The 14,808-nt window shown below is 38.7% G+C and overlaps 1 protein-coding gene across 1 annotated transcript in view; it reads right to left on the reverse strand.

Moving 5' to 3' along the window:
• FREM1 (FRAS1 related extracellular matrix 1) overlaps positions 1-14,808 on the reverse strand; it is a 152,881-nt gene that overhangs the window by 21,776 nt on the left and 116,297 nt on the right. The window contains exons 25-27 of the mRNA XM_030840603.2: positions 11,488-11,689; positions 10,626-10,770; positions 1,791-1,920 (exon numbers count right to left, since the gene is read on the reverse strand). Of these exons, the coding sequence (XP_030696463.2) occupies positions 1,791-1,920; positions 10,626-10,770; positions 11,488-11,689 (477 nt within the window). The remainder of the gene's footprint in view (positions 1-1,790; positions 1,921-10,625; positions 10,771-11,487; positions 11,690-14,808) is intronic.

Genomic DNA, 14,808 nt, shown 5'->3' on the forward strand with positions numbered 1-14,808 from the left:
CAGAGGAGCCTAAATATGCGTGAAGAACACATATTTAGTTTGAAATATGGTTGAAAAGGAGTTTGAAAAAGCAGCTTCAGCTGGTTTGAAAAAGAGGTCCTTGAATGAGATGTTCAGGAAAGTGAGTTACTCTATTCCTTCACTTTCTTACAAAGGGATGAAGGGCACAAGTAAAAACTTGCAAATTCCTATTTCTTTGGCCTCAGACATTATCTGCACTTCCAACCAAAGGCCCTAACATGTGTCAGTGGTCTGCAGTGGAAACATTTTGCTCAAGAAGAGTACTGCCTCCTAAGCTCCCATTTCTTCTTTCTCCACAATGCCAAGGCTCCTCCCCAACAACCTTTCCCTGTGGAAAGGCAGCTCATTGCACACCTGTACCCATCATATGCTGGGAGTTACATTTCCCCATGTGGTTCTTGCACGTGCAATTACCTAGTATTTACCACCACTGAGCTTACAGAATCCTACGTGGGAAAAGGAATGGGCTGAGTCAAGGTGGCTGCAGAAATGAGTCCGGTGCAGGTGTGTGATTCCAACCAGGGCAAACAACGTAGGGTAAGAGTGCTTTCTTCTCCCTCCTCCCAGCCAAGCAGCCAATAGGCTCCAGGCTAAAGCAGCAGGCTGTGCTGTAAGCAGAGTGGTCCCTGAAGGACTCGGGCTGTTTGCGAAAGGCCTGCAGACTCAGCTGGCAGCTTCACTGTGTGCACTCAGCTTAAGCAGACAAAAGGTTCCGTCACACCACGTCTGTTGTTTCTACCTGGCATGGTGAACGGTTCTGTGGCCCGAAACTCCGGACTGGAGCATATGGTGCTTTTTATGGAGGACCAGAAGAATATTAGAAAACCATCCAGGCGGGTTCTTTCTTTTTCCATAAACTATCTACTGGGAAGGTAGAGGGGATACCCAGTTATCTGATGATTTAACAATAATAAAACACCCCAGATCAGGGGAAAAGACCCTATGCCCACTAGAAAGATAAATACTGAGTCTGGATATAGTAGGATTTATGTGCACGAGGTTGTGAGGGTGATTTGAACTTATTATTGTAATTGAGACTTAACTGAGATGGCATTTTTTTCCCAGAAGCTAGTATCACTGCTTTTTTCCTTAGATTGTGGAGGGGAATCTTTCAGGCTCATTCACCAGCATTCGTATGTACAGGATTTTCATGTTCTCGTTCACGTGAAGTGCAATTTTTATAGTGACTCCTAAAAAAATCTTTCAATTCTAGAAGCCATAGGTTGTGCTTCACGGCCCATGGCAGTGTAAAGAAATAGCAGGTGACTAGTCCAAAAATAATTATTGAAAATTCCTTATATTTCAGGATGCCTGTATTGATACATGGTCTCTTAATTTTGCGTGACTTGGGTGAAGCTTACGATAGGTGTGTTCCCTGATTTTTTCATCCACTGAGACCACAGGAAATGGTCCTGGTGCATACTAAGAGAAAGCCATTTGGGGACTTACATTTGCCTACAACTCTCCTTTCCAAAGCAGAGTTTGGCCCAAGTTCACTAGGTTGGATAGATCTCCCTTGTCAAATCAAACTTCAAGAGTTAAAGACCAGATTTAAAAACTAAAAATGGGTTAGAAATATCCTATCTAGGAGCTAATGCACCTAGATAAGTGATGGAGGGACAAGGAGGTTTTGTACTTAGACTCTTGGGAATAGTGCAACACTCGTGCAGTTTGAAATTTCCTTAGTTACTCTGAATTTTTCTAAGGAAATAATCAAAGGCACCAACCAGCAACCGAGGTTTTAGCTTGAAAATTGACAGACTTGTTACCTTTACACTCACAAAGGCCGAGTCCATGGAATATCCCTTTCTGGTAATTTCCAAGGGCAATACGCCCACATTCTCACAGACCTCATATTCAGTCTGTGACCACTCGATATGAGACCACTTCAGTTCCAAGCTATGCATGTAAGGAAAAGAAGAAAGAAAATCATGAGAAATGCATAATGGATGCCTGGGGGGCTCCTCTGCTGGGTAGCAAGCTGAACCACTGGTCCACACTGGGAGACAGAAGTGGTTCATCAACCTACACCAATGCTACAAGCTCCTTACACTTGTTTGGGACGTTTTAGCTCACAAAGAACTTTTACTGTCACTGTCTCATTTATTGCTCTTAACAATGCTGTGATGTAGAGCACGGATAAGAATTCCATTTATAAGTGCAGAAATAAGGTTAAAAGTCTATCAGAGGTCTTACAATTATTAGTGATAGAAAAGAGACTCCTACTTGCATCTTCAGAAGGGAAAGGAGCAGGTGTTAAGTTCAAGGAGAAGTTCATTTTTGGAAAGGACATTGATATGAAATCTTCTCTCCTATCTTTTGGCCTCCTTCATCAATACAACAAGATCATTTCCAGGCACAGGTCTTCTCTGAACTTGGGTTCAGTTTAATAACGAGATATCTTTGAGGATGTGCCTAGGAGTTAGAATGTGCATGTGTTTTAAAGCATTATCTGTCCCTTCCTCTGTGCGTATAAAAGGGCTACGCTAATATGTACCTTGGATGCAGCTATACAGCTGAATAAACTTGCTAAATACAGGGTGGTCTTTTTTCCCCACGCTATATTTAGTGAGCCCGACATTTGATGGAAACTGACTTCTTTAATCCTCATGGCATGGAGAGGGACTTTTTCTTTTCTTTTCTTCAGAAAAGAACACTGAGCTTAGAGAGGTTAAATAACTACCTCGAAGGCAAAAAGCTATGACAAAGCTAACAGACAGCAGAGATGGAATCCCCAGTATAAATCTGAAACCAAATGTCCTATTCCTTCTCTACCAGTCTTCTTCCCAACTGAAGTTCTTCATGACTCTTGTAGTCTGAGCTCAAGCAGGGGACTACAATTTTATCTTTACCCTGAAGTGTTTCCCTTTCTGAGGTGAGAAAACTTGAAATGTTTCACCTGAACATTTCTCTTCAAATATGTTCTTACATCCTTTACCCCCTGTAACCTTTCAGCAATAAAGACATAAGCAATCTTCACTATGATCATCTAACCCACTTCCATTGCTTGTGTTTTATTCATTTCCCTTTCATTCTCCATTCACAAAACCCTCAGTGGTTGCCTTACTATATTCCCAAACTTTCACTTAGATTCAGGCTCTTTCCTCTAGACTTTTAAAGTTACTTTACAATTTTCTTTTCCTTTCAGAACTAGAAATTCTGGGTGCTACTCTGTAGAACATAGAATTCACAAATTTCACAGGGCTCTCCAGACTTTCCTGTAGATCATTCATATTAGAGAGTAAGTTTATCCTCTAATAATCACTGTATGTCCTTGTACCAGTCATGTGTCACAGTCACATCCTATAGATTAAGTTCACGAGCGAAACAAACTCAGTAGCACTGTCTCCTACTCCACCAACCCTGGGCCAGTGGGACAAGGGGGAGAGTGGGAGTGTGGAATGGATTTGTATGAATGTTTATTCAATCAATACATATGAAATTTATTATTATTGGCATGCTGGGCTTCACAAAGTTTTGACATGAAAATAGGATCCTTATATTCAATAGTATTCAAAGACCCCTCATGGGTCTTTGACGCAACTGATTTCAAATCAAGACATAAAGAAATAAGAGACTGCTTAAAGAATCACAAGATAACAAGCAACAAGGATAAATGCTATAGAAATAACATAGCATATGTTATGTTAAATATAGTTATAAATGCTAATAGAAATAACACATTGCAAAGAGTTCCTAAAGGATCCAGATAAATGAGAACGGAGAACAAAATCAGCGAGAGGGATTAGAGAAAGATAAAAGAGGAGGAAACGGGAACAATGGGAAGGGGTGAAATAGATACACAGGGATGGATTTCAGCTAACTCTCAGTAAGGTTCAAATGAGTTTCAATGTTCAACCTTCTAAGAATCCATCCATTGCTAATGCTAACCATGACCAGCAAAAATTCATCAGTGTCACTCTGCAGGTCCAGGTGACCCCAAGGCCTAAAGTGAAATGTGATTTGATTGCTGATCTAGATCCATAAGGGGACCATGCAGAGTGTTGTTCAGCTTCAAAGCATTAAGGGTCTTGGTGTCTGGGAAAGTGCATACATAACCCTGATACACCTTAGAATGCTTCATAATGCTTAGAGGTTAAGATTGTCATTACACAATGTTCTACTTTATTTTCTTAAAACTGCTCCCTACAAATAATAAAGATCTATTGAAAAGCCATGAAATTTAAGCCGGGCTATATATTTTCCAGAAAAATACTTAAGTCACAAAGCACTTGCATACCTAGAGGATATGTGTGACACATGTTTTGAATGTGTTTTTTGTTTTCTGCAGTATTGTATTGAAGAAGATCTTTCTACACTGAGACTGCAGTTGCTAAAACTCTACACAAACACCTGAAAGAAAAGTAAGAGATGTAGTCAATCACTTGGGAATTCTCCCTGAAAGAAGCCACACAGACGTATGCTTGGTATCATGTAGGTAACAAGGTGCAGGACCCCATGAAAGAAATGTGGGAAGCTCTGGATTGCGAGGTGTCATGCAGACAAGAGTTGGTTCAAATCTTCACATTTTAATGATCCCTCCCTTCTATTATCACAAAGTAAAGCTCACTCTAAAGTCAGAAATTAAGTTTATAGATACACTTTCTGTGAAGCCCACAACGCAATCATTTCAAGTCACTTAGCAGGACATGAGAACTCCTTAAGGCCCTAGGTCACGGCTTCTCAAACTTGACGCTATCGACATCTGGGACCAGATGATTCTTTGTGGTGGGAGGCTGTCCTGTGCATTGCAAGAAGTTTAGCAGCATCCCTGGCCTCTACTCGTGAGATCCACCAGATTTAGCCACACCACTCCCCTCTGGTTACAACAATCAAAACTGTTTCCAGAACTTTCCAAATGTCCCTCATGGGGAAAGTCATCCCCAGGGGAGAAACGTTCCCTAAGTGACTGTGGGGACTCAAAACAATAGAACATTTTATTTAATGTATAAGCTAAATTTTGGTTCCCAACAACTATCGTGAATGAAAGACACGGGATGGAGGAGTAGAAAATAAACGGGATGGGACTTCCGGTCCCTCTCTAACTCTAAGTCAAGCACGAGAAAATCCGTTTAATCACTCGATTTAAAATTGCAATCCGTCCCCAGAATCCAGTGTCTGTGATCCCCCTTAATCTGACCAACTTTCATTTTCCAAAGTACGTATCGTGTATACCATACTATTTAATTTACTTAGGTACCAAGGAACTTAGCTAAGTATTTAGGTACTTAGCTCCAAGTAAACAGGGGTCTTTGGTTCACTGATGTATCACCAAGTCCCTTCTAGAGTGACTGAGACATAGTAAGAGCTCAATAAGTATTTGTTAAAGGAAATAATGAACCTTGTTTAGCTTCCTGTTTGAAAAGCTAAGTTGACCACTGAAACTTTTTTTCTCCCCAGCCCTATTAACGTATTTCACACAGTCTGAAAAAACAGCTAGACTAGATGATCCTCACGTGTTTTTTCTAGTCCTGACTCACTCTGGATTCCTTAGCTCCTATTGGACTAGAGAGAAAGGTGGCATTGGTAAAAGAGCATTCTATCATAAAGCATGATTTCTTGTTTTCTAAGGCCTGTGCACGCTTCTCAACATCAGACAATGTCTAGAGACAGCTTTGTTTTTCACAGTGGGAGGAGGGTGATACTGGTTATTTAGCGGGTAGAGGCCAGGGACGCGGCTAAGCATCCTTCAATGTATAGGACACCCAACTCACCCTCCACCACTGCCCCACAGCAAAGAATTGTCTGGACCAAGTAGTTAATAGTGTTGAAGTAGAGTCAAAAATATATACTTTCTGATATTTTATTCTGTGGCTACTCGGTTCATTTATATGAAGGAACAATGGACCAGAAGAACCAGTTGGGATTAAAACTCTACTTTGGGATATGGGACATTAATCCAGGTTAACAAGGGTGTGTAAAAAAAGGACTTGGCTGCTCTATGCCTCAGTTTCCTCACTTCCCGAAGTGCAATAATAATGAGTCTGTACTTCAAAGAGGTTAAATGAACCTTAATGAATACTCATTAAGTACTTTGAGCTTCTCAGTGAAAGGTTTTATAGTAGCTAAAATTGTGATTAAATTATTCTTATAACTAGATCTTCACTTATAATCAAGTAGCACATGACTTAAGAAAACAGAAATGGTAAAAAATATTTTTCCAAGTGTTCAATCTAAGACGTCAACTCAAAGGGGATGCTATTAAGCTCAGTAAAAATGCTATGAACACCTGCACTTTCATATTTGTCTTTCTCGCATGATAATGGGGAAACAGTGTTTAGCCGGGAAGCAGCACAGCTAGTACCCCAAACAAGTGCTTTGGAATCAGACACATCTCACAACCACTTATTAGTGTGTGATGATGGTCAGTTAGTCTCTCTGGACCTCAGTTTTCATTATCTTTAAAATGAGGGGAATCATATTCACGTCAAATGATGCAAATTAAAATTTGTTAATATGTATAAAGCACCTGTACACAGTGGGTGTTTAATAAGGGCTATTTCCTTTCCCTTCCTCTGTGGTTTCTTAGATCTAGTCTGGAGATAAATACTTTAACTTCTGGCTTGCAGGTAACATGAAAGCCCAACCTAACTAAGAGTTTCAAACTCTTCCCCTACAATGTGTTTCATAAAAGCTGCTAAAGCATTGCCAGGTTCGCCTGCTAGAAATTCCTTTTCTTTTTTGATTTCTTTGGCTCTTCTCTTTTAAGGCCAAGGATGAGTCACAGAACAGCTAGAATGAGGGTAGCCAAAGGCAGGAGAAGAATCAAAGTGCTTAGAATCATGAAGCAGCTACTGAGTTATGCAGAACTTCAGCAAGGGTCAACTTTTCTTTTGAAGTTCACCTTTTTGCAGTGGGCACAAGAAAGAGGTCAACCCTGAATGCATGTTAAGAAACTGGCTTGGTCAGAAGTCAGCTATATTCTGTGGTCTGCAGAGGTGTTTTACGTGGTCCTGTGTAACTGAGTTTGGGTGGTATGCAGACCACCTTGAGATTCACATCGGACTAGAGAACTGTCGTGGGCATATGAGCGAATCACGCCAAGGCGTGAGCCGATAAGATGAGCACTCACGTTGAGGTCAGGGTGCACTGTGGCCTCTGCCATTCATTCACTCAGTGACTTCTGGCCAATTACTTAAATGCTTTGAGCCTGATTTTCTTATCACCCTCAGAGGATTGTGTTTTGTAGATTAAATTGGACAACATATGTAAAAGCGCCTAGCACAGTGCCTGAAATTTTGGCACTTAACCAAATCTAAATCTTGATGCAAATTTCCATGGATTTCAGTGTTCTAAAATAACTTCTATTTACAATAAAATGTCTCCCAAATGTATCCCTTGAAAAACTTGTTTCATGAGCTATTCTGGGGTAGGGTGGTCTTGGTTCTATAGTCAAATCAGGTTGAGATATCTTGTATACTATACCCCTCTCTCGAAGATTCCCAGTGCATACAAGCATCTTCGTGACTCTAGCATTTGATGCATTAAGCAGCCCGCAAGCTAGCTAGCAATAACTTGATTACATTAACATTTGCAAACACTATTTCTAACGGAATATCCACTGACCCTTCAGGAATGATATTCTATAGAAATGCTGCCATGGCAAAAACTTACTAGCAATCAAGATTCTGGGACAATTCCCCCTGAACATGGGTCCTTCTTGTTCTTTAAAGAGCCTCCATTTTGCTCCAGATTGCACCCACCTGTCTCTTCAGCTGTGTTATAGAAGGTCCCACCCCTTTAAACATGCAGAATATTAATCTATTAATACCGTCTAAGCCAGAAAAGAACACAAAGTTCCACAGCATTTAGCTGATTGATTAACAAGCATATGGATTATTCACTTTGTGGATCAACGCAGAGTCAATTTCTAACTAGAGATGGGCTTGAGCTGGCCACCAAATGTCTCTGGGATCCTTCTTCAGTCAATTGTTGCCCCCTTGTGAATGAACAACAATAGTAATCACCACCACAGGTCACATTTGTTAATGACTTTAAATATAGAAGATGCTTACATATGTTTTACCTCATTCGTTCCAGTGAAGAAATTGTAGTACTGCCCCCACTTTACAGATAAGATAACTAAGGTAAGTAAGCCTTGACCCAGGTCAGTGGGAGAGCCAAGGCTCAAACCCTGTTCTTTGGCTCTCAGTCCAGTGGTTTATTGTGTATTATCTGTCCCATAACCCCCAGTGCCTTAGCCATGGAGTACACACTCATATTGAAATGTAAATGTAATTTACATTTAAGGTCTTGAGGAGTAAGTATTCCCCCTTTCTTGTTGCTTTGGTGGCCAAAGACTGGAGAGAAAGAAGCGAGCTGAGTCTGTTGCTTCTTTTCCTATAGGCCGTTTCCGCACACTCATTAAAAGTGGGCAAAAAGTCCTTTAGCGCAGTGAGGAAAACCATGGACTCAAGAACCATACTTTCTGGACCTAAATCTTAGCTCCTTCACTAGCTAGGTGTATGAGCTTGGAAAAGTCACTTCCTATCTCCTTTTGCCTCAGACTCTTCACCTGTAAATTCTGGATTATGATAGTACCTAACTTAAAGGTGGTTTTGACGATTAAACGAAGAGCAATGAACTAGAGCAGAAACCTACATTGTAAATGCCTGTGATTTATAATGTATGTGTAAGTAGCTTCCTGCTGGTTGTCATGGGAAGACAGACCACTATTCATAACATTTGTTTCCTGCTGGGAAAAAAAAGTTCTTCTTGTTCCAAAAAACATCTACTTACAAATGAGGTTAGGGCCAACTATATCCTTCAAAATTTATACAGATAAGCACTGAGCAGTTTCCACCTCCCCCCACCCACTCTAGAGGAGACAACTTAATATATGTCAGATCAAATCAAAGTTATTTGGGATTAACCATCAGTAGGCATATTTTACATTATATTCCACTGGTTCCAATCATTACAAGCTGAATTAGAAACAACTTCAGCGTAAGTACCTGAAAAAAGGTATCCAGTACAAGTAGGAGCCTATTTTAAAAGCCTCAAGTAAGGTTATAAATTCTGTGATTCTGCAATAAGTTTGAGGATTATTTAAAATCATAAATCATCTTCAAAACAATGCCCTTGGTAACAATGAGGACTGAAAAGGGTATGTAGGTGAAGCAGTATCAATCTAGCTCTATTTTGGGAAAAAAATTCTCTGGCACCTATGCTGTGTTCTCATGTGGAAGACCAGCAGTCAGCATTTGATGAGTAGCAAGTCTGATCAATATTCTTAGGTTTTTTAGTTGAACTATTAAAAAGCAAGTGAAATCAATTTATTAATATTTTTGGAGCAGGATTTAAAAAAAAAATTTCCTTGAAAATTGGAAGACATTTGTCTGAATTGCAAGTAGGTGGGCAGCTGTTTTACTTTTATAGGGCCATGATTGTATTTTAATGTCAGGGGACAGGACTTCCTTGCTCATACCTATTTCCGAGCTTCTTGTACTGCACACCTGGCCTATAGTAGCCGCTGGGTAAAAATCTGGACCAGGTACTGCAGGCAATAGAGGTGGGACCCTGGGAACATGTTTTGTTAAAGACGTGTTTTTCTAACAATGACTACAGAGACCTCTGCTGGCAGATATTGGGACTACAATTCAGGATTAGAAAGAAAAAGCAAGAAGGAAGGGAGCAGAGGTGAATTTCTCAATTTTTCTTTTCTTCCTTTGTCCATATTCTGTCATAAAAGCCCCGTAAAGGAGCTGTCCTCACTTATGGGACGTAGTTCGACTAGGATAAGGTAAATACTAAAACTAGGATAAATGAACAACTTTCCTTCGAGGTGACTGGGAAGGGTATCAAACTTGAAAGAAAAAACACTGCAGGTGGAGAACTGGGCTATGATTAACCTTTCTGTGATCTTCTGACAGCTGGCAAGTTACTCAAGGTACACCTTCCAAAAAAGTTTAGAATAGGGACCTGGTGAGTGAAACTACTATGGTCTGTGAATATTGTTAATTTTGAGGGTTTGTTACTCTGGTTATGCTGAAAGACATACACTTTATACAAATTCTAAGTATCACTTAATATCTCCCCAAGTCTGTTTTCCTCTTTGTACTGTCTTCACCTTACCTATGGTAGGTTTACTGACTCACAAAAGCAGTCACTAGTTATTGCTTGGGTTTTTGGGAAGAGAAGATGTTTTGCTAGCATTTCCTGACTTCCTCATTCTTCCCAGTTCTAGATATTTTAGAGATTTAGATTTAGGAAACTGTGGTTACTAACACAGTCCTAGAGTGACCTCTTGCTGCATGGTTTGTACATGAGCCTACAAGCTCAGTCCTGGATGCCAGTGAATCGTCAAGACAGAAACCTCTGTGGGTGTGAAAGGATATGCATTTGTAAATGCATGCATAAAATGAATGACCCAGTTAAGTTAATGAACTTAACTTTTTAACGTTTCCATATTCTGTGAAGCTACTGGCTTTCCCATTATCAAGCAGTAATAGAAGTTTCCCTCTCCAAAATCAATTCTATGAGCTTGTGAAATAATCTATCAATTTGTCCTCTTAGATTCTGATTAAAAAATAACATTTCGCTTTCCTAATAAGATACATTCTGGACATTATATGCAGGACTATTGAATAAGCAAAAGAATTTACATTTGAGGAGTGGCAGAGTTCCCCGTGGGGTCCATGACTTGAAATTCTATGGTATCTGAATTTACTTCCAAAGATGGGTTTATGATGTAAAGAACGGTCTTACTGTTTAAGTCCTTTTGGCTAAATTTCTCATGGATAAATTCACCTACAAAAAAGAAGTAAATGAGTTTCACTGGTAATCAAACAAAATATTAGGTAAGAGCTGATACAATTTTATGGCTATTTTATTTCAAACTCCTCTTTAAAAACAGCCAAAGTATATTTTTTAAAGAAATTAATAAAATGTAACTATCTTAAAATTCAAATCCAATGAACTTAAATTAGGCTTCCAAATTACTTTGTCTCAGAAATATTGTACCTTAAATATGAAAATAGAGAGGGAGTAGGAAGATATAGTAATAAAATCTAAAATTCTGTGCCATCCTGTTTAGTGACATATTGTGATCATTGTCTTCATAAAGCAGAAATAAGATACAATCCAGAGAAAACTTACACCAAAAAAATTGTTTTTAATGAACTTACATCACCTTGGAATTCATGACAGAAAAAAATGAGTCACAAATATGAATTTGGTCCTGACAATGTGTGTTTTTGTCAATATATTACGATCTGGTTATTGAAAAAAAAGTTGTAAACAATAAACAACTGTGTATCAGTATTTAGTTCTCCCACTCAAGATGAATTTAGGAAAACTCAGCTTCAAACCCTCTTTAGCACCTATATTGATTTATAAACTGCATCTATCAGGAAGCCCTGGGGAGTGTTTACCAAATGGGCCTGCACTTAATTAAATAACTGTCTAGCATTGCCAGCCACTGGGTATTTTAAAATGAGCAATTACAAGGAGTAAGGAAGGCAGTACCTGTTGTTGTATTCTCCAGATGTCCATGTTGGGGGCCTCGTAAAATCTTAAAGATAATCTGATTGCCATCAGTGTCGGGGTCCGATGCCTTCAACACGTGGGAAGTGATGTAAATCCCATAACAACCATTTTTCAGGAGCCCCACTTGAGAAGGGGAATGCAAATGTGTGATGTGGGGGGCTGCTTTGTCCACCTGGTCCACCTGCATGATCAATAATTACACACAGTGTTATACAAAGGCTTCTCATCCCCAAGCAACACAGGGCTTTAATGGTTCAACGATGACAAACGCTCCTGAATTTCAGATTCCTTATTGGTTAATTTCTGCTGAAAACTATCTCATTCACAATATTCTCAGCAAATATCATAGTGCCTGGAAGAGAGGCCAACTTTCTACTGTAAACTTTGACCCAGCTTTATTTATTTGTCCACCGTCTGACTACCCCATTAGGACCTAAACTCCCTGAGGGCAGATACATGTCTTTTTCTCCCCAACTATTCCCTGCACCTGGCACAATGCCCAGCTATAACAGAAGCTCAAGAAATACTTGTTGAATGAATACATTAAAACTGACCCAAGAATTGTACTGCAAACTTAATATTAGTTCTACAGAAGGATTTCCCCTTTTTCCCAGTGTTTGGTGACTTACAGAAGAAAACATGTAAGGTTTTACAAATGCATTGAACATTTTTTTTTGTCGTGTCTTTGTTAAGATAGCAAAAACGTTGAGTAGAAATAAAAATACCTCAGTAAAAAAAAGTGAAAGGTGCTTATCTATAGGCACTTGCATATTTGTTTTATTGACAGTGAGAACCGGGTAAACAGGTAGACTCAATCTGTGAAGACTGTGATGGGCAACTACTCCTGAGTGAAAGAGATATATAGTTTCAAACACTACAAAGGGCCTCATTCAGGTATCCTATGGAGCTCAGTCCCTCTTCAAAATGACTCTTATAGGTTACGGAGGGAACATTTTAGGATGAATTAGCACAATTCATCACTGATACCACAAAAGAGGTACAAGGACACTGGTACTTCCCTTCACTCCTAATCATTCAAATTTTAACTTTATTTACCTCAAATGATCCTCTTGTAATTCTACCAAAGAGTGTCAATGATAAGACTATATATATTTTTGTGTATGATCACGTGATAAACTGCTATTCAGCTATTAATAAGAAAAGGAGGCAGGACAAACTAGTAACGAAAAATTCCCACAATTCAACGTTAACTGGTAAAAACCAAAAAACAAAACCCAGCGAGTTGCCGAATAGGAGACAACTACACTACCATTTTTGATCAAAACAAATACATATATATGTTCATACAGACAGAGACAAAATTCTGGGAGCATTTGCACAAACCTGTTCATTTGTCTTGGGATGAGGAAAAATTACCGCTTCTCCTTTGAGTATTTCTGTATGGAATTTTGTAACAACCAAAATTTTTTTTCCTTTTAAGTTGGCAAGTTGCTTTTTGATTAAAGAACGTAATCATACCTCATGTTGGTAAATGTTTGGAAAAACAGACATTTTTATATTTTGCTGGTACAAATGCAAATTAGTGAACATTTTCTGGAGATAAATTAGACGTATATGTATATTAAAAATGTGCACATACTGTGATCCAAAATTTTCAGTTTTTGAATGCATCCTACAGAAATACATATGTACGCAAATATATATATATATGGATGTTGACTAAAATATAATTTGTAATAGCAATTAACAAAAAATTCCATAAAACATAAAAGTCCAACAGGGGATTTATAAAACACCTCTGCCTGAGATTGAGTGCCATGCAGCCTTTAAAAATTGTGTTTTCAAGGAAGATTTAATGACATGAGGAAATTTTTATGAGTGGAAACAGGCAATATGCATAAAAGTACATATAATATCATCCTTTTTTTATTGCAATAAAAGAATGCAAGGAAGCCACTGACAGCAGTAGGATGACGAAGGGTTATTTTTTTGTCCTTTTCTGTAGTTTATGAACTCTTTACAACAATTATTTTATAAGCTGAAATAGCAACAAACACTTTCAAAAGTTAGTCATTCTCCTCTCCTAAAAAAGTGTGGATAGCACCCTCAGAGCTGTGAGGTTGGGTGGGAGGTGGAGGGTCAAACATTTATCATGGCCACTGGGGGAGAAGCTCCAAGGTGACTAGTAGGAAGGATGGTCAATGTCAAGAGAGGAAAAATACAAATACTTCAAGCCATGTAAGTAATACTCAAAGTTGGTAAATACTTGAGTATAGGGATTTTTTTAATGTTATATTTTCCTTAAAAATAAAAGTATTACAAAATGAATAAACGCCTGTTGTGTTCATTTGTTTTTAAAAAATTGTTAATATCTACACGCCGGTTACATGGTCCCCTGTTGTGTCTTCAGTCCTACTTTGTGTTAAAATCTATTCTAGTCTTATTAAATTTCTAGTTTCTTCAAAAGCAGGTCTTTTGGATCAGTATAACAGAAGCATTTTAAAATATTGGAGTATAAGACATTTTTTAAAAAAGGCTACATCCTTATGATCACTTGTGTTGGATTTACTAAAAATCATCTCACACTTGCCTAAACCTTAGAAAGCAGTGATGCTGGTCCTTTCTCCCTCACCCCCACTCCCATTGTCTCCTTTTAAGAAAGATTACAGGAATCATTACACCAAGACTGCAGAATCTTAGTCAGATATCTGGACAAAACTATATTCAAAAAGAAACACGCATCACTACGTTCATAGCAGCACTATTCACAATAGCCAAGACATGGAAACAACCTAAATGTCCATTGACAGATGAATGGATAAAGAAGATGTGGTGTGTACACACACACACAATGGAATACTACTCAGTCACAAAGAAGAACGAAATAATGCCATTTGCAGCAACATGGATGCAACTAGAGATTATCATACTAAGTGAAGTAAGTCCGAAAGAGAAAGACAAATACCATATGACATCACTTATATGTGGAATCTAAAATACGACACAAATGAACCTATCTACGAAACAGAATGAGACTCACGGACATAGAGAACAGACTGGTGGTTCCCTAAGGGAGAGGGGCTGGGGGAAGGATGGAGTGGGAGGTTGGGATTAGCAGATGTAAGCTATTATATACAGAATGGATAAACAACAAGGTTCTACTGTATAGCACAGAGAACTATATTCAATATTCCATGATAAACTGTAATGGAAAAGAATATTTTAAAAAAGAAGGAATGTAAATATACACATAACTGAATCACTTTGCTGTACAGCAGTAATTAATACAACACTGTAAATCAACTATACTTCAGTTAAAAAAAAGACTGCAGAATCTTG

This window comes from Globicephala melas, chromosome 6 (assembly GCF_963455315.2).
Source record: "Globicephala melas chromosome 6, mGloMel1.2, whole genome shotgun sequence".
In the NCBI taxonomy this organism is placed as follows: domain Eukaryota; kingdom Metazoa; phylum Chordata; class Mammalia; order Artiodactyla; family Delphinidae; genus Globicephala; species Globicephala melas.